General features: G+C 42.8%; 1 protein-coding gene across 4 annotated transcripts; it reads left to right on the forward strand.

Annotated features, from left to right (window-relative positions):
* Positions 1-71: 71 nt before the first annotated feature.
* Positions 72-26,470, forward strand: ksr1a (kinase suppressor of ras 1a). 4 transcript variants are annotated; one of them, XM_089017228.1, is made up of 21 exons: positions 72-583; positions 13,100-13,240; positions 15,529-15,676; positions 15,765-16,254; positions 18,844-19,025; positions 19,450-19,519; positions 19,629-19,712; positions 19,809-19,870; positions 19,947-20,056; positions 20,784-20,952; positions 21,254-21,295; positions 21,588-21,636; positions 21,741-21,810; positions 22,100-22,393; positions 22,505-22,701; positions 22,810-22,906; positions 23,030-23,163; positions 23,278-23,409; positions 23,573-23,708; positions 23,790-23,923; positions 25,315-26,470. In XM_089017228.1, the coding sequence occupies exons 1-21, from the start codon at positions 368-370 to the stop codon at positions 25,319-25,321; spliced, it is 2,964 nt and encodes a 987-aa protein (XP_088873354.1). In that variant the 5' UTR covers positions 72-367; the 3' UTR covers positions 25,322-26,470. The 4 variants fall into 4 exon arrangements, with proteins under 4 accessions (XP_088873354.1, XP_088873355.1, XP_088873356.1 ...); XM_089017232.1 differs by lacking the exon at positions 72-583 and adding an exon at positions 11,297-11,581; XM_089017229.1 differs by having other exon boundaries at positions 23,790-26,470.

Raw genomic sequence — 26,470 nt, forward strand, 5'->3', positions numbered from 1 at the left:
ACGCCCTATAGACTACAATTCCCATAGTGCATCGCTCTCTCATTCCGTTCCTAACAGCTGACAGACTGAAAGCCACTAGCAGAGAACTGTCTGTTGGCGGGGGGCGAGAAGACTGTTGTCGCGAAACAACGGATTTAAACATCACATCGAGGGAGCTTTTCTACAATCTCCTTGCATCGATCATATTCACTGGATTTAAAGAAAACAAGGTTTATTCCCTTCGATCATACTCCGGATTGGAAGCTGGGGACAGTCGCTCGGTCAGGTGCTTCTTGTCACAATAGTTCACTGGGGCTGCTGCATATGTCGGATTTTATCCAGTAACGCTTCGACTCAAGCGCCCCCAGCCGAGCCCAAATGCCGAGGAATGGATAGTGTGTCTACTATCGGCGGAGACATGGTCGAGAGTGGTGAAAAGCCGGAGAGGGACGGTGGCGTTGGGGGCGATGCAGCCATGGCCGCGCTCCACCAATGCGAACTGATCCAGAACATGATAGATATCTCCATCTCCAGCTTGCAGGGGCTCAGGACAAAATGTGCTGCGTCCAACGACCTCACGCAGCAAGAAATCCGCACACTGGAGGTAAATTGGATATTTCAGCAGTGACAACAGACCGGCCCAGCCGTCGTGAGTCTTGTCAAACTGCGGTGTCATGAAGCCGCGATTTACGCCTCGTCGATAGCAGAGGCTTTTGGGTTTATAGGCACCCCCAAAAATGACGTCGTTTTATTTTAAAATATTTTGTCTTATAGTTTCTGTTTTTTTGCGTTTGATTAAATGCGGTATCCTGTTTGCCTTTTCCTCTCAGAAGCCCACCTTGTTTAATTCGTAGCACAATCCATATCGCTTTAGTATTGAATAATCTGCTCTTATTTATAGAACTGCATGCAGCGCACCTGCTGTCCTTATATTGTAGTAGGCTAGATCCATAGGGCCTCACGCTGAACAAACTAAAAAAGAAAACGAAATACATATGTTCTTGTTCTGTTTTTTCTTCGATGCTCAACGCAAGCTATCTTGCATCTGGATGCTGCGTTGTAATGACCTGACATTGCTTTTTGCTGGGCCTCTGCGCACTATGCCCTCTTCTGCCATGTGCCATTGATGCACGCCTTTTTTGGGGGGAGTACAATGTTTGGTCATGCAACTTAGAATCAGCAGGAATTCGGGCGTTCAAATTCATATGGTATGCACTCCATTTATCATAACTTACATTTCACACCAGTGTTTAGCTGACATTAAGTCATAAGAGATGTTATTTAAGCCAACCGTAACTTATGTAATGACCAGCTTAATTTATTCATTTACTTTAGAGCGGGAACAACTATCTTGTCCGATGGCATTTACTTGGGTTGGAGGCAATACTCCATCCATTGTTTATTTATATGTGCATGTCCCTTAGTCCGGTTGCATTGCTGACATCTCTATTTGCTCACTTTGAGCAAGAGGCACGGTTCACTCTGGACTGGTTGTCATCCTATTGTTGGGCACATACAGAGAAACAGCTACATATACCTCCAGCCACATTTTTGAAAAATGCCTTCAGTTAAACTGACATACATGCGTATGGAATGTAGGAGGAAGCTAGAGTACCCTGCAAGAATTCAAACAAGCACATGCAAACTCCAAACATGAAGGCCTGTCAAGATTTTAACCCAGAACCTCCAAACTGTGATATATATAGGGAAGAAGTTGGAAGTCCACTTAAAAAAAGAATGTTGTTGGTTGAATTTACTCTGTTTTATTTCATCAACCAGTTGCACAAAATAAAATGCTGTTAAAATAGATGCACTTTTACATAAAAACAAAGGCAGTGGTGGCATCAGGCTTTTGTGCAGGATATACTTATTACATATACTGCTTAGTCAAAAATGTATGATTCATGGCTCAGCTTCAGAAAACAAGTTAGCTGTATTGGGTCGCCACGTGATCCCTGATCAATTACGTGGCCGTTTTCAGCTGATAGAAAGTGGCAAAATGGCCGCCCCCAGAGATGGCTAAAAACGGTTCAATTTTGCTGCTTAACTCTGATTCAACGAACAAAATATGAATGAAAATGCAGTGTTTTGCCTCATGAAGGCACAGGAAACATATTGTCAAGATGTTTTTTTTCTCGTTGACTTCCCTGTTCATGCCTCGACAGTACATACACTTAGCACAACTTCCCTAAAAAAATATGTCATACATTCTCCGTCAAAGAGCCTCTCTAAACTGCCCGCTATTACCTTATTTGCACAAATGTTCACCGCTTCAATAAATTGACATAGTCAGAAACAAGTGTACTCTGCCTCTTGCCAAAAGTCAACGGGTGAGGCAAAATTACAAGTTTTTGGCTCATTAATAATCTACCGTGTTAATATAATACAAAAGTATATTTACACATACACATAAAAGCACATCGAATGTTCGTTCACCCATCGAATCTCAGGTTGTTTGTCGCACGTGATGATAGCACTATATTTGATTGACAAATGAAAAGAAGTGCAAGCGCAATAATTTTTTTAAATGCTCTGGTGCTTGATGATGTTTTAGCAAACAAAAAACATTCAAATTAAGCCACTACGGCAAAACTACAGCCATATAACAAATGTGGCAGAGACCCAGGACTTTAAGTCACACAAACCAGACCATTTTTAACCTGAAAAGCCTTTCTTTTTACTGGTGCACTTTTGCTTATTGTTGCAATCAGTTTTTTTTGCTAATTCCCAATATGCTTAAAGCCAATGTCAATGCTTGCATGTACAGTTATACCCCCCCCCAAGCCCCACCACCACATAAAAAAATGCTAATCCACAATTCCCCATTGATATTCTGCTAGAAGTCGTCATCCTTCAGCAGGCCAATCATGCATGTCACCCTGTAAATTGATATGATATGGTTCAGTACTTGCTGAGCAACCACATCTTCCACGACAATTTGTTGTGATACTCTCACGAGACAATAGGGTGGTCAAGCTTCCTGTATTGTTTCTGAACGCTTTTCACGGCATCAGTTTGGGCCCTTGTCCAGAACTACTGTATTTTCTGCTGCATAAGGCACACCGAAATATAAAGCACACGCCCAATGAATGGTGTTTTAAAACTTTTACCAAATATGAGGCGCACTGCAGTATTAGGCGCACCTTCAATTAATGAAAAAACGTTTTCCAAAAATAATATAGGAATATAGGAAAGTTTTCTAAATACATATAAGGCACACCACAAAACAAGGCGCAATAGTAGAGGCAAGGTTACGCACTACACCACTTCTTCTACAGTGGGGAAATGGAGTCGGTGGCTGCTGACAGTAGTTACGAGACCTGTTGTGGCTCAATCTTACTTCACATATATCTTTTGAGTCATCTTTTGAAGAAAATTATGGCTTCTGGTTGTGCCTTATATAGTTATTTATCCACCCATAGTTTTTTTTTATATTGCTGCTCCTGGGGTGACCAAAGAATTATTTATTGCTGACAAAATATAAAAAATCCAATGTATCCTCTCACTGTTTAATAACAAAATCAATTTGTTATATTCCATGCATTATATTAACACATGAGGTTTATGGATGTTATGAAAGAGGACATCAAAGTAGCTTGTGTGAGAGAAGAGGATGCACAAAACAGGGTTAGATGGAGGACACTGATTCGCTGGGAAAAGCCGAAAGGAAAAGAAGATATTCATACACTCTTTGCCAGTCTGTTAATTGCATTTATTTTCTCTGGAAAATATTTTTTCTATCACTGAAAATGAAAGAAAATTTTATTTTTCTGAAATGTCTGAATTCAGAAAACAAATTCAGTCATTGCTCATCCTTCAAGGGTGTTTGCTGATTGCAATTCTTATTGAATTGGAGGTTATGGAAGACTAAAGAGGCTAATTGTGAGCTACAGCCTGTTTCTCTCTTGAACAATTGATCTTAGCCTTGTGGTATTATAGCCTGGTATTACCCGATGAATTAATTTGTTGGTCCTAACATTCATCTACCCAGCCAAGTGCTCAGGTGGTCTTGCAACATTTGTGTTTTCAAGTGGCTGGCGCGAGTAGGGCGGTGCTGCCACGCTCTTACTTCCTTTGTCTTTACTGGCACTGTTTTGACCTCCCTTCTTGCTGTTTTACCACTTTCATTTCTTGTTTGAGATCTCTTTCTGATTTCACATTCTAAAAGCCAGATAGTTTGGAGCCTTGCCTCCAGATGTCTTTTTTTTTCAACACACTCCTGTATGTAATGAAATGCAGTCACAAAAAGAGCGCAATTAGGCCTTTTAACTTCTCAAGACAGGTGAATTCATCCATTAATATCGCCAGCTTCTGCAAATCATTCTCAAGTGAAGTTGTCGTCTCGTGATTGTAGTTGTTTGAGTCATAGGTGTGTTAAAGATGTGACATCAGCTTCAAGATATCATTGTTCAGCTTTGAAGATATTATTTCTGACCGAGTTGTTTCTCTGCTTTTTGAGTTTTGCAATGATTTAAATTCAGTTTGCAAGATTGTCTTTTTTTTACGTGCTCACACGCCAAAGAGAAAGATGAGCAGTAACTGCTAAATCTTCCAGCTGTCCACGACGTTTTCAGACCAAACAAAGTACTGCAAAATGCATTGTCACCAACTCAAAAACAAGACTTGCCGAATACTCGGCGCGAGTCTTAAAACGTAAAATATAGCTAAATGGGGTGGAATCTTTGTAAAATACGCTCAGTAGAAGTCATTTGAAGTAATTTTACAAATTATGGACACAACTTGTCCGGAGGCATCGGTTGTCCTTGAACTCTTTTCATGGTGGATTTGGTGTGTCAGGGTCAACTTTGGGACCAGGCTTGAAAGGTCCAGCTCGTTACGGCTAACTATTCAGTCACCAAAAAAAATGTTGGTATGGAGATGGCATCCCTGCTTGAGTTTTAATGCCATTGAGCGAATGCTGTGAGGTCAAAGTAGCACTCCCACAGGTGGCCAAAGCGGCGCGTTTCAGTGTTGTACTGGAGTGTAATCAAGAGTGACTCCAATTCACTTGACGTGCTCATTGAGACAGCTTTATTATTCCACTTGAACTGTGTGTTGTTCTGTCTTGCCAGTGAGAGGATAATGATATCGGCCTCTCCACATGGAGTGCGAACCGCTACTTCACTATACGCATGGTAATCCCACTCAGTCTGGCCTCTGTCTGCCTCTTATGCTGCCTACGTTCTACTCGTATTGTGCCTCTTTATAGATTTCTGTTTTTGGCTCCATCATATTCAGTTTTCACTGCCCTTGGAGCCTGTCTTTTCCTTTTTAAAGCAGGTCAAAATGTCTGCATGGCTCGTGAGAATGCAGCATGGACAGCAAGAGATCTGCTCACGGTCCGTGTTGTGCTTAACTCATTCACTGACATTCACAAATTCATTTGGGAATTAAAAAAATGACAGAGAGCGCTATTCCCAAATGTTTTTCATGCTTGGGTGCCGATGAAGCGCTTGCCATAGCCTCTGTTAATGTTTTTTTTGTTTTCCACAAGGGAGCAGCATTGCCCTTTTTTCCATTTTAGCGCTTTGTTCCAGCTTCAGCTGTACTTAAAGCACAATATAAACCAATATGTATGTGTTGCATTGTATTTTGGACAGCCGCCCTCATTTCAAGCTCATATATCTGCCGACCCATATAATTTAGGAACTTTTTTTTCTAATAAAAGAAGAGAGTCTAAGTTTTTCTAACGCTGTATTGAATGTTTATATAGTCCTAAAACTCAATAATCTATGGGTCCTGGAATTCAAGTGACAGTGACTAAAACCGTGGCGGACACATTTTTGCACATCTCTGGCAGTGAATGAGTTAAATGCATTACGGATAATTATTGTTCATTGAGTGATTGATCACCAATGAAATTCAATAGCTTCTCATTTTAATTGCGGTGTTGTTTGGTGGCAATCGTCAAACGGTATGGCGTCACTGTGTTTTGTCTCCTCTCTGCTGGAGAGAGCCCTTGCCGTGCGCATGTAGCGTGAGATGTTTTGGCTGCATCTATATTTAGACATCTTCGCGTCCTCCGCATTTTCAGGGTAGGTTGTTAAATAAGAAAATCAAATGACGCGCAAAGAGGGTGGGAGAGGCAGGGGTGGCGAAGCGGAGGGGAGAATCTAAGCCAATCAGCAGTGCTGCTGCTTATGACATGTTACCTTTGTTTGTGTGCGTGTGTGTGTGTGTGGGGGGGGGGGGGGGGGGTGTTCATGTGTGTGTTTCTCTGTGTGACTCAGGAGAAAACAATAAGAGAATGCGGCTCATGTGTGTACTGAGGAAGCATGACGTTAGTGATTGCAGCGGCATTGACCCTGTCTGAATTTCCGTTTTGAGCGTCAGCATGTGATGAGAACCTCTAAAAAAGTGGAAACCGTGTAGGCAGTACTTGATCTATTATTAAACCCACCCAGGTTTCCGTTGCAATTTTGCGGCGGGAAGAGGGGGCAGGCAGGCATATATCCCCCAACGTATATTTGCTCCTCAAAAGGCCCCCTATCTCCAACGTGTGCATTGAAATAAACATTCCCACAGATAAAATAATGTGATCACTTTATTTTTAGCAGTGACTGCTATGTTCGTTGAAATATGCCAGTGCAAACTAGAAGTCCAAGAAGGTCAACGACCTCACAAGATAACAATAATGGAGAAGGAGGGGCACCATGCAGGCCATTGTCTGAGACTATCAAGACACGCTTGCCCCTCAAAGGTCATGTGACCCAACTCCTGCCTATCTTGGCCTCCCTGGCTGCACTATTTTTATCTCTTGACATATTTTCTTCACTCAGCTCCAACGTGTGCGTATGATTTGCTCCTAAAATGGGCCATCTGTCTTTGAAAGCAGTCCCTGTATTAGGATGACTGGAACGTGTGATTCTGCTCCCTTGCAGACTGATACATAATCACCATGAGACTCACAAGGATGATCCCGTTAACCACCATTTTAAATATACAAAGTCATGCACGGTTTAATGAGCTCACTAAGGTTCAGTGTTGTCCATCTGTCAATTTTCCATACTGATTGTCATGTTCAGTGTGACATGTGTGCAAATGGACTTAATCAAAGATGTTTATGGCTGAGACACACACCTCTAAGAATATATAGGATTACAAATCTGTAATTTCCCTTTTTAATAGTCACAAGCAATCTGCTTGTAGGTTTGATGACGCAAGTGTGAGTCTTTTTTTCTTGACGCATTTAAGAGATCATTACTTTGGTGTAGTTGGCCCTTTTTGGGGGTGAGCAGATCCCGGCAAGTGTAAATTATGCAGTATAGTACATTGCATGACATTATATATATATATAACTAGTTGTGGTTATCCTTAACAGACAGATGTCATGTAAGATCTCTAACGGTGTAATTGTGCACCAAAATCTTACCCAGGTTCTGTTTACAATGGATAAAGTAATGGAAAGTTTATCAATAAAATGTGCTTCAAGATTACGGTTGATCAGACATGACACATTGCTTTTTCCTTTTTAATGTGTTCCACTCGCTACATACAAATGGGATGGAGCGTGTTGAAAATTCTTTGATCTCCCTGTGTAAATATACTGTCTGTGGATAGAATTTTGTTGCTCAGTTTTTCGGCAGGACCCCACTTGGCAAGTGGCATAGTGTGCTTGTAACAGTAAGCATCAGGAAAAATTAGAGCTGCGGCTGGTTCTGCTGGGCCAAGTCTGCCGTGTCATTCGGGCTGTCGATGAGACTCTCTTTCTTTGCTCTCTTCTCCTGTCCTGGCTAACACGCCAGCTGTCACTCATCCCCTGCACAGCATTAGGCCGTTGCCATGGTGCTGTTTAACTGTGCTGACGGGTGGACTGACGCCATCTGTCTCTCCACCGTCACCTAACTCCAGGCCACGCATCAATAGCTGCTTTCTTCACTCTGCACCAATAATAATATGGAGGCCTGTTGTTATCGTGGTTTGTTGACACACTTGTGCACCCAACCTAAATGCCATCTCGCTGATATTAATGAGGGACTAGGGGACTTCTCACTTGTGTTGTTAAGCAAGATAATAGATGAGTCTAATGCTCCGTGAAGATGATGTCCAAGCTCTTCTGTTGCTGTGCAAAGCCACTTGATGACATTTATATGTGGGGTTGCATTTTGTCAGCACTCTGTGTTTCACATGCATGGGAAAATCCCACTGAAATGTTGCTGACAACTCAGAAGACAGGTTGCTTGGTAACCTGACGTCACAGGGCCGCAGTAGAGTACAAAGAGGCAAATACGGGGTTAGCGCGTTAGCCACTTCAAGTGACGTGTGATTTGCCCATGTACGTTGTATTCCATCCGGATCACAAGAAACTGCAGTTTATTTTTTTGTGTAGGTGAAAAATAATAATGATAATAAATGAAAATGGAGACATGAGAGAAATCCAAGGGGCATGTTGCTCCTCATGCATGCAATGATCCTGTCATTTCAAATAAGACTACCAATCAAGTGAATATTATTCATTTAGTTACTACACGAGCTATGTTAATTTAACATATTAATAATAATTGAAGGATGTTTAACTCTGCTGCATTGACGTTGAGATTTGGTTCTCAGGGTACTGTATGAAATTATTGGGCAACATTAGATATTGCAGCTGTGCCCGAAATGACAATTGGGCAATCTTGCCTTGCCTCATTTGTGTGAAATTAAAATATTTTAGTCCAGCATAAATCCAAGATGGTGCCCGAGTAGGCAGCCGTCAGCAAGTGCTCTCATGAGCCTTGCTTTTTTTGTTGTTTTTGTCTTGTTTTGTGTTTTCTTTTGTCACTTTGTGCTTTTGGGCGTCGTGTGGAATGGATACGGATTGTTTTTCAGCATTTTTGACCAGGACATTCATCAAGGAGGAGACTGTGCTGAGCGGTTGCGCCTTTTCGGCAGCATGAATATACCAGTACTGTTTTTGAATGGGAGGAATGTCGGTGCCATTCGACTGCCATCGCTGGACACCAAAGGGCCCATTGTGTTTTTTTTGCGCCTGTAATGGGCAGCATCTTGATGCATGGCTTGAGGAGCCCGCGATAAGAAGAAAGGAGCGTCAGCGCAGAGCGTCGATGCGTATGTGGAACTGTTGCTGCTTGGAATTGAAGCAGATTTATGTGGGACAGGAGATGTGAGGCAATCTCTTTTCGTCAATGGATGCTACAGCTGCGAGTTTGCTTTCAACTTTAGCTTGTAGTCGACGTGCATGTTCCACCATGATGTCCCTGATCCACTGGTGGAAAGACGCTTTGATCCTTTCATCTAGAACTGCTTCATGTCATCACAAAGAGGGTACAGCAAGTCCTGAAGGATGAATGACTCTCTGTGTCTTTGTTTTGTCATGTTGTCTTTGTGTTGTCATTATTTGTTATTTAGTTGGGTTTTTTTTGTTCTTTTGACTTCAAGACAGCGCCGCGAGTGGCTGCCTTTCCAGCAGCTCATGTATTTCTTTTTCTACTTTCATTCCTTTCATCACTTTGCTGCTGTGAAATGTAAATTTCTCCACTGTGAGACTAATAAAGGCAAATCCAATCCAATCCATATTCAATAATGTCTATCAATATTGGAGGCTCTTCGTAGAATAATCTCTTAAATCTGAATGGGAACTCTTACAGGTTCATAGACCTTTACATTCAGTGTGAAATATTTGTTGTTGATCTTATGCCGCAGACAATTGACACAATCTTTTTTTTACTGTCTGACGTCCTCTAAAAATGTGTTTTGTGCACTGGCACAATGTTGGTAGTCTTTCTTGCTTTTTCTGTATATTTACATTTCAAGGGCAGCCTTTCCCAGTGTGAGTTTTTACTCTTTTCCTATTGCAAAGAAAAATGAATGAACAGAAAAAGACATGCACTCTTATTCAATGCTCAGCAATTCAAGAGCTATGTTTTGGCAGTTTGGAGCTACGTGGTGTTGCATGGCTCATCTGTAGGTGCCGCATGCTGTAATGAACCCTTGCAGATAGACTGCACGATAAGGGGACACACAATCCGCTCCACAATTCGCCCTGCAAACCAATACTGTGGTGTTCATTGTCATACATCCAATATTCACTCACAAGACCACTCTATCTCAGTATGAATTCAATTAATGTTTTGAAGTCTGTTTTAACATGACCTTAACACCTTGAATATTGTGTTTTTTGGAGAGCTTTTACAATGTTGCGTATGAATTGAATTGGATCATTCCACTTGAAAAATGGGCCATTTGTTGTGTCGGAGGAACGAGAGGAGACGACTTGTCTGTATAAGGTATTTATTTCAACTACATCATCTTAACTTGTTGCCGTCAACAACGCTGTTTTACGACACTGCCACGATGTCGTGTGGCATATACGACATTTTCCCCCTCCCTGAAGGAACCAGAAAAACTCTTCTAACTAGGGAAACCGGGTTGACTGCCGATTTCCCTGCTTAGCCTTGTGGGTTATTCTGCCACGCAATAGGCTAAGCACCGGCTGGGATCAGAACATTAGAAGTCTGTGATGTAGTCATCTAAATACCGCGGGCGAAGGCGGACGCGAGCTGGCCGAGGCTCTGGTCCCACAAGCACGGCTGGTTCACCACGCTCTTCACAGCATCCCATTGGTGTTGTTGGCCATGTGATAGGAAGGTCAACGTCGTTGTTTGAGAGGTCTGGATCTGTGACAGGGGTTGGTGGTGCCACTCTCCTTAGGCGGCTGGCTGGCATGCCAACGCGACCCGTCAGCCAGACGGAAAGTGGCCGGTCCAAGTTGGGCGGTAAACTTGATTGGTGCTGTCCAGAATGAGTCCAATTTGTGGGAGCCATTGGGGCGGCGATTGCGGACCCAGTCTAACACGGTAAGTGTGGGTTGCTTCGCCCGGTGCTTCTCGTCATATTGCCGCTTCATGCGCTGCTGCTCGTTGGCCACTCTGCTGGCTGAAGAAGACTCCGACATTGGTGTGGCTCTAGCAGGAGGACGGAGGCGGTCAAGGGGAAGCTGCAGTTCACGTCCCAGGATCAGCAAATCTGGGGAAGCACCCATTGTGGCATGAGGTGTTGCTCTGTAGTGCAACAGAGTGTTCTGTAGTGCGGAAGAGAATGGAAGGCCAGGTGTGCTCTGAGTCTATTTTTCAGAGTTTGGTTGAACCTTTCTAACCCCCGTTGGCCTGGGGGTGATAAAAGGCTGTCCTGACATGCTTTATTCCCCTCGCCTCGGTGAAGGCTGCGAAGTCTGCTGAGATGAACTGAGGCCCATTATCTGTTGTGATAGTGTCAGGCACACCCCATCGTGCGAAAAGAAGATAGGAAGTCCGTGACGACTTTGGTTGTGACTGACCCGGCCGGCAAGACCTCAGGCCACTTCGAGTGAAGGTCGTATGCTACCAGGAGGAATCGCTGGTGTTGAGGCATGGCATGGAGCTCACCACAAATGTCGACCTGGATTTGATTCCATGGGCGGGTCGGCCATGCAACGGGTTGCAACGGGCAAGCTGGGGGTTGGCCAGTCTTGCCGCTTGTGAGGCATGCTGAACAGTCCTTGACCATAGTTTCTACGTCGCTGTCTACACCTGGCCACCAGACTAGGCCCCTGCAGCGTTGCTTGACCCTCACGATACCCAGATGTCCCTCGTGAACCATGGTCAGGATGCGGGGCCTCAAGGTGAGTGGAACCACAGTACAAAGCCCCTGAGCCATGCAGACGTTGTTCCAACATGAAAGCTCACCTTTGACCCGGTAGAAGGGTGCAAGTTCCTCAGGGACCTTTGTGGGCCAGCCCTCTCGAATGAAAGTCTGGAGCTTGGTCAGTGTTGGGTCTTCCGCGGATGCTGCCTGCAGTTCTTGCAGACACACAGTAGACTGGAGGGCCGTGTGGAACATGAGGATCAAACCACGTTCAAATTCTGTTGAGTGTCCGGTGTAGGACCGGGGTTGGCACGGGAAAGTAAATCCACCCCTCATTGTCTCTTCCTGGTGTGAACTGGGTGGTGAAATTATAATTTATAATTATATTATAGCCTGCAATCTCTCAGTCCACCTATACAACCGCAGCAGCATATGCCCTGGCCCGGTTGTTGCCAACAAGGCTGTGAGAGTCTTGTGGTCATTGTGGAGTGTAAAATGATGGCCATACAGCTACATATGCCACCTCTCACATGCCCACACACAGGCTAGGGCCTGCCTCTTCCCAACCGAGTACTTTTGTTCGGTTGACGTGAGCGACCTCGACGCACTATCGAGCGCTCTCTTCCATGATGGAGCTGGGGCAGCACAGCCCCAACCGAAGTGTTGGATGCGTTACAAGTCACGAATGTTGGGCTGTCTAGGTAGGTCAAAATGGGCGAGTACTGGTGGATAGGTGAGCTGTGTCTTGAGTCGGCGAACAGCGCCGAGCATGCCGGTGTCCATGACCAAAGGCTGTAATGCTTTAGGAGGGCCCGAAGTGGCCATCCATTTTTCATGCTGCTTATCCGGGGCCGGGTTGTGGGGGCATCAGCTTCAGGAGGCAAGCCCAGACTTCCCTCTCCCCAGCCACTTCTTCTAGCTCGTCCTGGCGGATCCCGAGGCGTTCCCAGGCCAGCTGGCAGACATGGTCTCTCCAGCATGTCCAGGGTCATCCCCGGGGTCTCCTGCCAGTGGGGCATGCTCGGAACACCTCACCAGGGAGGCGTCTAATCAGATGCCCCAGCCACCTCATCTGGCTCCTCACTATGTGGAGTAGAAGCTGCTCGACTCTGAGCCCCTCCCGGATGACCGAGCTTCTCACCTTATGTCTCAGGGAGAGCCCGGACACCCTACAAAGAAAGCTAATTTCGGCCACTTGTATCCGGGATTTCATTATTTCTGTCACAAAATATACTACACCATTCTACACCATTTCAAAGGGTATCAAATCTATACTTTTATTGATCTTCATTTCCCACCCTCCCTCCATTTAGCCACATTCAATTGTGTACATGTAGTCATGAATGTTTGCATTCAAAGTGTGCCTTGCACACTGGGTGCACTGTGAAACAAGCTGAACGACACACATTGCGGGTATGTCGAGTGGTGTTGTTACAGCAGGTTTGTAGAGTTTAGAATGGAAAAGCTAATACAGTATGCATTGACTTCACGAATTACAACTTCTTCTGTGGCTGCCCTTTCCCTCATGGGTTGTATCCTCTCTTGCTCCCTGCAGGTGAAGCTGGTGAAATACATCTGTAAACAGCTGCAGTTCAAGCTAAAAGTGCCAGAGACCGAAAGGCCCGACAACCTGGATAGCTATCCGCGCCTGCGAGACTGGCTACGCACCATCAATTTACGGCCGGAACTCATTGAGGTAGGCCCCTTATAACATTTATAAAAAGGCATTGTCACACAATGCAAGTGGCTGGTTGCGCAATAAATGTGGACATTGCCTTCCATTTCCCCCCTTGTTTCATGTATTGTATTCTTTTTTTCATTCGTATGTACTTTTGCACTACAGTAAAGTCTCGTTATATCGATATTCAAGGGAGTCTGAAAAAATTTCGATATAACCGGGACTATCGATATATCCGACCCTGTTTGCATGTAATTTTCTCCGTGCGTGCATAGAAATAGTATCGATATAACCGGGACTATCGATATATCCGATATCGATATAACGAGACTTTACTGTATTTTCACAAGAACACAAGCATCATTGTGAGTCTTTTAGCTTATTGCAGCAATTGCAGGCACCCAAAGCAACAGAATCCTAATTTGACTTCATGCTGTTGTATAATGTCAGTAACACTTGCAAAATGGTGCCTATTGAAGATTTACATAACCGCAAAATTTAAACCGAATTTGCATGACAGAAAACATTTGGAGGCACAAAATTGCTTTGCTGCAAACTATAGAAAGTGTCATGTCAGTCCTTCAAAGAAAGATATCCTGTTACAAAGGTCCTGTTTTACACTAATTCCACTCGCGCTAAACTACTTTCACGGAATATATTTGAAAGAAATGCATCATTGATTTTCGCTACCCTCACTGGCAAATTTGGCGTAGCTGTGTCATTGCTCAACATATTTGTTCGTCATATTTTACTTCCATTTTTTTTCTCCCATTGCTTGCTTTCCTTCCTGTGCAGCTGCAAACTGTCAGCTACTGTATGTTTGTCTTGTCCTTGTTTGCTTTTGTGTTGTGACCTCACTGTAACATGACCAGCGAGGTTTTTTCACTTGCTTGTTATTCTTCAGCCCGCTGTACTTTCCAATGATAATTTTTTGGTTTTGGCACATTTGATTAACTGCCTAATATTCCCTTTTTATTTGCTCAATTCCCTTTTAAAATATTTTAGAACACTGCACATTTATTTTAATAACGTATTTGGAGCAACTTGTCACATTAACATAGCATGCAGAAGAAGTACTGTGCAACAGTGTATATCTCTACAATAGTTATTTTAAAAAATATGGTTCTGATGATTGGCAGCACCAAAAACAGATCTTTAAATGCTGTACATACTGTACATTAAATGTTTCATAGGACTGCATTGCATTGTACTTCCAAGCATCACAAAGACCGTTTCCCGCATCGAATTGAGCTCTACAGCATCACATTATGCAATTCTCCAGAGGAGAACTGGAGCTGAGCTCATTTGGAGTTACACAATTGAGAGATTTTATTTTGTTTACCTTATTCAGGGATCCAGGCCTTGGTTCGAGGCCATGTCTGTCATGTCATCCTGTATCGGTATTTGTGAAACAGAAAGGCTGGCGCTGGCCCATTTGCCTGTGCTGCTCTGTGTAAGCAAAAGTCATAGAAAAGACAGAAGTGGCCAACGCGATGGTGCAATGAACCTTGTCGTTAAACATATGACTGACAACTGAAAATTGTTGCCGATTGTAAAACAATCACCCAATGTTATCTCGCATATTCGCCTAAAACAGAATGTTGGCATCCCCGTGGGATTTTACTCTTCTGTTAACTATGCTTATATCCCGAATGTGGCAGGAAGGTATAGTTATTTTGTTTTATAAATATACAAAAATCGATTTATACCCATTTTGGGTATATAATTATATTTTAGCCATGGTTGGTTATAATAAAGTCATTAAATAATTTGATCGTTTTTTTCCCCTAAAAGAATGCTTGGATGACTTGACGTACAGTTTACAATCCCCTCCCACTTTCACTCAAAAATTTCTCTTGTCTGTTTGCGTACTTCCCTTTGTTTGCAGTGGACACCTGAGTGTGTAGGACATTGCCCCTTGCTTTCTGATCATAGTTTGCCCTGTCGAAGTGCAGCTTTGACCTGACTGATAAGCAATTGCGCACTTCCCATTTCCAAAAACAACATCCCAAGCTGACTGAGCTCATTCTTGTTTCCTTCTGATTCATAAATTATTGTATCCGGTCATATCTCTCTTATCTGGCACAAATGTAGGTGGTACCTACTGCATATCCCTTCCAGAAAAATCTTAACTGCAGCAAAAAGGCTGTAATAGATTTTGTCTCATTAAGTCATATTAGCCAAATCATAAGCATCTGTGGGAAATGTGAAATAGCATTATTGTGCTTTCTTAAAGTTATAAACTGTTTTTTTTCTCCAATCGATTGAAATCTTCATTTTGTTTCCTTCGTTTTGCTTCTGTGTAGGCGGTGGAAGTGAAGTTTTCCTTGGATGCCTTACTGCAGATGGCAGGAACTCAGGTGCGGGACACAATGCGAAGGCTTAGCTTCACCTCAGAAGAATGTGCCCGACTAAGTGCTGCTCTCTCCTGCCTCAAGAGTGCAACTGAAACCGGTATGCATCATTGCTGCCATCTACCCGGGCTTTTAATGTGTCCTCCGAAGATGCAGACCATATTATTGCACTCTTTTCTGTGGTCCAGGAGGTGAAGTGAAGGAAAACAGTACAACTTGGTTGTCTGAGCCCGCCAGGAGAGACAGCGGATCTCTACTGACTGCCGATCAGGTTTCCAGTTTTGGAAACCCACTCCGGCCGCACAGCCCCTCGCCTCTAGCCCGCCCGTCCACCATCCATTCCACACCCTCCACCCCATGCGCTATTTTTCCTCATCCTCGCTCCGGTTCTGTGTCAGCTGTGCCCACGCCCGAGGCTCAGATTCCACACCTACACGGCGAAAGCCTCCTCACCAATGCATTCCCCATGTCCATCGCTTGCTTCAGCCGTCTCCAAGGACACACTTCCACACCGCCCGTAACGCCGCCATCAAAGCGGCGCCACCGACTGAAGCCTCCATGCACCCCACCACCGCCGTCCCGCAAAGTGCTCCATCTGCTCCCCAACATCACCCTCACACGCAGCAAAAGTCACGAATCACAGTTGGGCAATCGCATCGAAGACCCGCTGACTAACAAGTAGGTACTCTGAAAACATTGTTGCTTTTGGTGAGTTATTCTTCAAACCTGGTGATATGGTTAACAAGCTTTAACGATTGCTTCAGATAAGTACAGCACAGGCCAAAGCTCTTACTGCCACCATTTCGTGCGCACATCAACAGTAACAATGATGATTACTGAGATGTACAGTGTTGTGTTTGTGCAAGATCTACCATTTCAGAAGTTCAACCATGGTTTAATATGACCAAAACAATTGTTCTCCACATGCACGCATGCAAAATTCCTCTGCACCTTTCTTCTGATTGAGGCTTTTGAGCCTCCAATATTATGGAGGTTTTCTGCTGACTATCCACTTGTGCTGTACATTTTGAAGTTTAAAACTCATGAGCAACAAGTGGACAGGTGGTGGCGTGGTATTTGGGCACTTTACATGCATGAAGGTGGGTGGTGACTCCCTTTTAACATGAGTTTCAATGTGATTTGTTAATTCTGGATGCAGACATGTCCACGGTTAGGGTGTACACACTTGCAGAGCCACATTATTTCTACTGGTTTTTTTTTGTCTGCCCCATTGAATTGTACAGGTTATACGCCACATTCATGGTGGAAATACATTTAATAATTTACCATATTTCAGGTGTACAAGCGCACCGGAGTATAAGGGGCACCCCAATGAATTATGTATTTTCTAACTTTTTCCACATACAGTAAAGTCTCGTTATATCGATAGTCAAGGGAGTCCGAAAAAATATCGATATAACCGGGACTATCGATATATCCGATCCTGCGCCGAACTGCATTAAACAAAAGCCGCCAAAAGAGGGCAGCCAAGCGCCATATAAGAAACGGAGCTGGCCATTAGCTCCCTTTTTTTGGGGGGGTCAGAGATGTTCCCCCAATGTTGCCTCAAAATGGCACATATAATTCTTTAATGATTGTAAACATGTATGCTTTAATCTTCAGAACTACAGTGTATTTGAAACATATTCATAACTGGATGTGTAACAAGAAAGCATATTATCCGAATCTGAAGCCATTGTTTGGATTCACAAGCAATGCAAGACGTCTTGGCGTGAAGTCATTTTTATTTGCATTTGAATAAAAAGTGACATCGGCTGTCCTTTAATACACAGTATGGAATGTTAATAATTTTCAAAATCATCGCGCTTCAGCAGACAAAACAAGAAACATTGTTGCAAAAAACGATTGCATTCATATACAGTACAGTGGGCATGTACATAACACAACAGGGAAACTGCAACGCTTACATCTTACTGTATTATGTATACAATTTAAAAAAGTCATCAATCTTCTTCTGCTTCCCATTTTTACCTTTTAACACAAAGACTTCAATCTCGTCTGCTACACACGAGCTAGCGTCTGAAAATGAAAATGGCTCTGCTACACGGGTGCTGGGCACGTAACCAAGTCACCTGACCAAGTCGACCAATGGCGCGACTGATGGCGTGACACGTAACCAAGACACGTGACCAAGTTGACCAATGGCGCGACCGATGGCGTGTCACGTGACAAAGTCACACGGCCAAGTCGACCAATAGCGCGACCGATGGCGGCTCATGTGACCAAGTCGACCAATGGCGCGACCGATGGCGGCTCACGTAACAAGACACGTGACCAAGTTGACCAATGGCGCGACGGATATATCGATATAAACAACAAAAATGGCCGGCGGGGGATGAAAAGGAGCACCGTAATAACCGGGTATCGTACTAAACGGTACTAATTATACATAAAATGACTAGAAATGTGCAAGGGAAATGAAAATAGTATCGTAATAAGCGGTACTATCGATATAACCGATATCGATATAACGAGACTTTACTGTATAAGGCACACCGGAAAATGAATGTAAAAAGAAATGGAGTCGATGGCTGCTGACAGTAGTTGTGAGACCTGTTGTGGCTCAATATTACTTCACATATAAGGCTCACCTCCGTATAAGCCGCATGATCATCTTTTTAAGAAAATGATGGCCTTTTTGGTGCGCCTTATACACCAGAAAATACGGTATCTCTCTTCTCCTTGTTTAATATTAAATACAATTTGTATTTGAACAGGGGTGGGTAAACATTTTAAGTCCACTATATCTACTGTAGGTATAGCAGCAGTGACATGACACTAACAACAAAAGCACCTGTCCTGTTTTTATGTCAGTTGCTCTATTTCGATGGGGGATGCACAGGCACAAACCCGCGCTGTGTTTATTTATGCCTGTGCATCAGGACAGGACAACACGCCTTCGCGCAATCATGTTTAGCAATCCGTGTGAAATGGATCTCAGTTCTAATATCCAAAATTTCAACCAATTTTACCTGCTGTGGTTGCTCACATGTCAGTGTGTGTGGAGACTTGCGTCCTTGAGACATTAGTCTGACTGGCCTGGGTTGTCACCCTGACTGTCTCGTGCTTGTTTAGCCACTCAAACGTGCCTCCCTCAAATCCCGCTTAAATAACCTGCGTCGAACACTTGAAGCCATGCGCTGCACGTTCTGTCTCTTAACTCAAGGGGTTGACTCCAATTGCAACTCAACACCCTCCAATTCTCAATAGCTCAGATATTGTAACCTGACTTTCTTCTGTTTTCAGATGTGTCAAAAAGAACAAAATTCTCTCAAATATGCAAGTCAACGAAAATGGGCATGAAGACACGCCTTCTCGCTACCCCACATTTCCTGTAGGAACCCCAGGGATGTCCCCAGCTGCAACCATTGCGCCTTACACCCTTCCTGCTACTCCAACACTGTTGGAAGAGCATAGCGTCATCAAAAGTAAGTTTTGTGTATTAGCGTAGTCTTTTCGCAGGTGTTATAAGACTGCTTCCTGGTATACGGTCTTCCTTATACCACTGCAAATGGCAACTTTTGATTATTTCATCATCATTGAGTTGAATTTTGGCTGCATTTTCTTTGAGCATTTTTAGGAGTGCTGCTCAATCATGAAAAAAATAGTTTTGGTACAAAAAAAAAACAACATTTTAAACATGCAATATGTTGAGACAAATCAAATTCTCTGATACACAAAATGATGTCTGTTTTGTTTGAACAAAACAGAATTCATAGTTCATTGGAGTTTACATGCTATTCACTTGTAAATTGTCATAAATCTGTAATTTTGATGAGTTCAATCTAGCAAATTGTCATCTCGTAATTGCATGTAATGTTACTTCCCTTCTTGCTTTCCCGTGATATTTAGATAACAAACCAGTTCACCGTAGCTCTCCACAAGCTGTGAGGAGGGACATTGGCCTTGCAGTTACACACAGGTGCCTTTTTTAAATACACAAATCAATAGAACACTGTTATGTTTCCCATGTTGTATAGTCCCCCCTGGAATAGATGTGAATCTGGGTGATATCTGTTCTTTTTCTGTAGGTTCTCCACCAAGTCCTGGCTCTCCCAGACGTGTCAGGTGTGTCAGAAGAACATGATGTTTGGAGTGAAGTGTAAACACTGTCGGTGAGTTCAGTCCTTTCATAGTAACTAGGAATGATGATTGAAATGATCTGGTGTGACACAGCGTTTTCCTCTGATATGTTACATATTTGTGTGCAGATTAAAGTGCCACAACAAATGCACAAAGGAAGCGCAATCCTGCAGAATTTCTTTTCTTCCAAGTAAGATTAGTTTATGTATTATCCTCCAGCTAACAGGCGACGAGATGCAATAGAATCATAATGTCTGCTCTTATAGTTGCAAAAATTCGGAGGACCGAGTCTGTGCCATCAGATATAAACAACCCAGTGGATCGTCCTCCCGAAGCGCCACAGTTTGGTACACTACCAAAAGCCATTACCAAAAAGGTAAAATGTCTGGTTCTTTTAAACAGCCATGAATCTCACTTCACACTCTCGTTCGGTGAAGCATCCAACCACCAGATGCGATTTTCTTGTCTGGCACCTACGTGTTTGTATGTGTGAAAATTCAGAACAGAGTGGCGCAGATGCCCTCGTTGTCTGGATGTTCCAGTTTTGTTTGCATTGGTGTGAAAATCAAATACAGGTGATTCTTACCATCTGACGTTCATCCACTTCCCACTACTCCATGCCCATTATACGGTGAAGATTAGATTTATTCTTTACTTTCAATTCTACTTGGAATATATTTGATCGAGAGATGTGTCTCTAATAATAAAAACTGACTTTTTTTTTAAAGAACAACTGAAGAGATGCACTTTTCTGCCGATATTGAAAATGTTTTGGCTCCCCTGTCCAGTTGCATACATGCACACATTCAGTTTACAGACACAATCTGACATCCAGAAAAATTATACTTTTAGAAGAAACGATGAGTGCAGATTCCTGTTTTTAGCCATATTGATTTATTAATACAGCATATTTGTTAATGTGGTTGCAGTTTGCTGTGATGTGGATCCCAGAACAGTATTTTTAATATTTCAATTTAATAACAAGATGCCCACAGCAGAGCTTGATACACAGGTTATACTGTGCTGATGTACCTAATAGAGTGTCCTGTGTGTGTGTGTGTAATGTTAGGCTGATTTCTAAACGCAGTGGCTTGTGTCAGCAGGATCATCCTCCCGTCCTGAACCCGCTCGACTCCAGCAGTAATCCGTCCTCTACGACCTCATCTACGCCCTCTTCCCCGGCGCCCTTCCAGCAGAGTAACCCTCCGAGTGCCACGCCGCCACCCAACCCCTCGCCCAAAGGCCATCGGGACAGCCGCTTCAACTTCCCAGGTAGGAAACAGGCTCTAATGATGAGACAAACAGTCCAAATGTGCATGGAAAAAGAACACTCTTTATTACTTACCTCGACGGAATTAACGTAATAATAACCAAATAATGTTTGTTTTTCTTTTTCGAAAAAGAAAAAAAATAACCTATAATCATGTTTCTCTCTCTCTCTCTCTCTCTCTCTCTCTCTCTCTCTCTCTCTCTCTCTCTCTCTCTCTCTCTCTCTCTCTCTCTCTCTCTCTCTCTCTCTCTACCATGCTTGCTGGCTTTTCCGACTTGATTTATTTATTACTTTTAACAAAAGCCGCCTGCTACTTTCAGCATAGACAACAGTTTATCTTCCCTGGTGAGTCCCGACATGTCATACTGCATTGTCATCTTCCCATCATTTCCCTGTGCAAAATCGGCGATACCGTGAAGCTGCAATCGCCTGCTGCTTGTGGTTGAACGGGTTGCACAGCGTAATACGGTACTCATGTGTCTCGTAAAAAGAGTACTGTATTAACGCTGTGCAACCACCCCTGTTTTATATGCAATCCTTTACCCCCCTCTGCTGGTGATATTAGGGACCTGCATGTTTTCGTCGTACAAATAAATGACTGAGTGGAATATTTTTTTAATGTTGTTTCAATTCGCAGACGTCTCCGGCCCTGCTACTTTACACACTGATATCCTCCAAGATACTGTGTAAGATTTGATTTATTTTATTCCAGAATCTGCACGTTGATTTTTCATGTCTTATTTAAGAATGATGAGAATACTTGTCATTGGATTTTGTTCTTGATTCACAGCAGTGAAATTGAGCAGTCAGTAGAGGACATACATGCTGATTTGGTCGAGGATGAAGATGAAGATGAGGAGGTATGACTGAAATGTTAGAAAATACACAAAACGCTGACATTGAAATTAAGGTTTTGCAAGGACTAAAATTTATTGAGATACATTGACATAAACACAACACGTGTGATTGAAAGGGAAAAAAAATAAAAAACTCTTCTGTATAGTAATTGTGTACCCGTTTGTTGCTAAAAAGTATATAGTAAAATAAATAAGAGTCACAGTGGGCCCAAAAACGGAATATTTGTAACTCTCACCAAAATGACTTCTGAGTTGAATCAATTTAAAGAACAAGTTTTGGTTCCCTTTGTAGGAAGGAGAAAATGACATTGAAGTCGAAGATGAAGACCCTGATTTGGATGAGGAAAATGAAGAGGAAGAGGAGGAGCTTTGCGATGAAGGGGAGGATGAGGAAGATGGCGAGGACATTCGGTTGATCATGGGCTCTGACGGCGAGTGCGAAAGTGACAAGTTGGACGATCTCCCGTGCACGCAGGGGAACCAATGGAAGGTCCCCATCTCCCGCAAAGGCAGCCAGACCAGTGTCTACCTGCAGGAATGGGACATCCCTTTTGAGCAACTGGACCTTGGAGAACTAATAGGGAAGGTAAAGATCTAAAAAGAAACTTGATTTCATTGTGCTCAGAAAGTAAATCTGTACAATGTCTCAATTTGAGTTTGAATACCTTCAGATGTTTATTTATTTATTTTAAACCAGGGCCGCTGGGGCAAAGTGCATAAAGGTCGGTGGCACGGCGAGGTGGCAATCAGACTTCTTGAGATCGATGGAAACAATCAGGACCACTTGAAGCTCTTTAAAAAGGAAGTGATGAACTACAGGCAGACCAGACATGAGAATGTGGTGCTCTTCATGGGGGCTTGCATGGCCCCACCTCACTTAGCTATCATTACGAGGTATATATCACGCAAATCCCAGGTGTTACTTGAACCGTCCTGCATGAATCCAACCAACATAACACCTCTCAAATAACTAAATTGAGTTGTTTTTCATTCTGTTCACAGCTTCTGTAAAGGAAGGACACTCTATTCAGTTGTGCGAGATAGCAAAAATACTTTGGATATCAACAAGACGAGACAAATCGCACAGGAGATTGTCAAGGTAGTTTCATTGTTCTTTTAATTGCTCCATAAGAGGTCCTCGGTATAAATACTTGATACACTGAACTGTAAACCAGTTCTTGATTGTGTGTAATGAAACATCATGAACTGTCTCCCAATCAAGGGAATGGGATATCTGCACGCTAAAGGCATTGTCCACAAAGACTTGAAGTCTAAAAATGTCTTTCATGATACCAACAAGGTTGTGATCACAGACTTCGGACTCTTTGGGATTTCTGGTGTCGTTCAGGAAGGCAGGTAAGTTGTGTAGTCGTCGTCAAATCAAATAAATCGCTTCGTGTGCATCTGTCTTAAGGTGCTGATTATGCCTTAAATTGAATGGCTTGGATTCAAATTCATGAATTGTTTCAGGCGGGAGAATCAACTCAAACTTCCACATGGCTGGATTTGTTACCTCGCACCGGAAATAGTGCGTAAGATGAGCCCGGGTAACAACGAGGACCGACTTCCTTTCTCCACCGCGGCAGATGTGTACGCCTTTGGGTAAGACGTGTTCTGTGCGCAGATATGGGACCGACTGCCTGTCCCAGACATTGGATTGGATTGGATTTGCCTTTATTAGTCTCGCAGTGGAGAAATTTACATTTCACAGCAGCAAAGAATGCAGCATGAAAGAGTAATCATACTCCACCACTTTTTTTCAAAGCACCATTTGGTACGAACTCCAAGTTAGGGATTGGCCAATCACCAACCAGCCTGTGGAAGCAACCATATGGCAGGTGGGCAGTGGAGAAGGGATAAAAAAGATCCTGTCAGAGATCAGCCTGGGGAAGGAGGTCTCGGTGAGTTTGAGTTGTCAGACGTGCAAGCGGGATTCGGGGATTCTCTGGTTTTCTGACCCAAAGACTCTTCTCTGTCTACAGGAGATCCTCTCGGCCTGCTGGGCTTACGACTTGCGGGAGCGGCCCCCTTTCACGCAGCTTGCCGATATGCTGGAGAAGCTGCCCAAACTCAACCGCAGGCTATCTCATCCAGGACACTTCTGGAAGTCAGCAGAGTAGGTATTCCACAATTCATCAGGCCAAATGAACACTCCGGACCGAAAGGGGGTTGAGAAACGTTTTCTTTGCTGAGGTGACTCAGTCACAAGAACATCCTTGCATTTCATGTGAAAGAAAAGCTCTTGAAATTAAATGATGACTTATATGGCGGTGGTGTTGTTTTGACAATTTCCAGAAGAGATTCTTCAGAGTAAATAAATCCATTATCATATCCTGGCCACAATTGAAGTCAAAAGCATTTTTTTCCCAATGACAAATGTACTATTTTATGACAGAATGTTTTAAAATAGTATTTTTTAAAAAGCGACAATCATTTTTTTTTTATTGATGTCACATAAATGCCAGCCTCGAAACATTTACAATGGTATCATGGTTTCCTCAAAATTGTTGGGAATAATAAAAAAATATAGCATGTAGTGCATGAAGTAAACAATGAGTTCCAAGGAGTCACGGTCTTTCGCATGCATGCCTCTTCTAAGAATCTGTGTTACATTCTGGACTCTGGCCTTCCTGCTTGGAATTTCTCTATTAATTATTTAGATCTTAAAAAAAGCAGAGGGTGGCATGCATGAATAGAAAACTAAGTACTTGAACTCATGTGGTAAGCCTGAACCAGAATTTTGGAGGCTGTTTCATGAAAATTAATGCACACATTTAGTAATGTATTTGTTGTTTTTTTGTGTGTGAAGATGTTACTTGCCAGCCTCGTTTATGCCAGGCCTTTGGGAGGATTTTGTTTAGAATTTTTATTTAGATAGTGGGGGTTATAATGTGGATTTGTTTTTTTAATGTCACTGTTTTTAGTTTGACATTATTCTGGCTTCATCTGAGAGTGGCAATCAATATATTGAAGCCTTTTTGTTTTTAAATTTTAATCTGTGCAACTGCCAAGTATTGAGCATGTCGTATTGAGTTTCCTGCTACAGGCCCCGTTTATTTCATAAATTGGCATTTGCAATCCTAAGTGAAAAAAAGCCATATTAACGACTTCTCTCTTTAAATACGAATATGGTGGATAACATGTATCTCAAGGCACCATAGTAATTTGCAAAGGCTTGGGAATACACTTTATTTTATTTTTTTTTTTTTTTGGGGGGGGGGGTTGTTGGTTTCTTTTTTGCGCGCTTAAAGCAATGCATTTTCAAAAGCAACATGTTTTTCTCTGCGTCATGCACTTGCACTTTTCTGTAAGCAAAAAGCACACCAAAAAACGATATAATTTGGATATTAACCAATACATTAATCCTAATCTATAAATGTGTGTTTACTGTCTTGCTTCTCTTTGAACTTTCCCAATCTGTGCTTTTAACAGATTGACTAACCGTCAATTAATACCCGCCTCTTCCTTTGCTCTCTTTTGTCTCTTCTGTCTCCTGTCGGCCTCCAGGTTGTAGCGGCAAACATAAGCAATGCAACACAAAGCCTGGGTCTGCCTTGCATGCTCCTGAATCCTTAACACCCACCGGATTGTTCAAAGCATTGCCTTGAACTCACACATACACACACACACAGACATGCACACACACACATGCGCACACACACAAGACACTTGTCTTCATCTTGTTTGAAAAGAGAGCATCAGTGAACTCATGTGTAGCACACTTTTTCTCATCCCCATCCTTTGGCTTAATCTGAGATTTTTGTTGTTACCACATGACACGCACGCACACGCACATACTTTGCAGGACATTGAATGCACCACAAAACCCTTAATTGATCTCGCTTGCATGATGTGCCCAAAGCCTCTCAGTTCCTTCGGCTTCCATTTTGAACAGTGATTGCTTGTTTTGCAAAAGTTCTTTTTTGATTCACGGTATATATTTTATTTATATGTAATTTGATCAACCGACCATTGCAGTGTTTTGTGGCATTTGTTATCAAGAGAAAATATTTGCTTCTTGGTGCTAATTTGGTTAGCCTTTAACACCTGCCCATTGATTTCGTGAGCATTTAATTACATATCCCTCGCCCTCCTATTCATTCAACATCCTCCCAGGGAAAGGAACACATTCTGGATTTCTTTTTTTAAGCTGTCAAGTGCACCTTATAAGAATATTAGTGATTTCAAACAGCTGAGGGACTTGATGAGAAAAGGAAGAAAAAATCAATAACCTGGTGCAAAAGTGTCCTATCTTCCTTAAACATTGCCCCCTCTGCATGCGTGTGTGCGTGTGCGCACTTGCAATATATTATGTGTGTGACAGGAACACGCTGGGTTAATTTGTTTTCTTTGCAAATCCGTTGGTAAGTACTGTAAATACATTATTTAATGTACAGCAATTTCTGACGATCTTACATTTGTACAAATATTTTCTATGTAAAAGGCACCTCATTTTTTTGGAATACGGCCCACTTCCGCCAATACAGATGTATATATATTTATATTTTTGTCATGTATAAAGACTGTACAAAAAAAAGTCCCAATACATGTTGCCGTTTTTTTTATGTTGTAAAAATTCATATTTTTGTATTGCATGTGAGGACCGTTCTGTACACGCAGGTTCTGTTTTCATTCATGGAAAGAATAAAATGGGGCTCATCAT

Source organism: Hippocampus bargibanti, linkage group LG16 (genome assembly GCF_051943395.1).
Source record: "Hippocampus bargibanti isolate YZ-2025 linkage group LG16, ASM5194339v1, whole genome shotgun sequence".
Classification (NCBI taxonomy): domain Eukaryota; kingdom Metazoa; phylum Chordata; class Actinopteri; order Syngnathiformes; family Syngnathidae; genus Hippocampus; species Hippocampus bargibanti.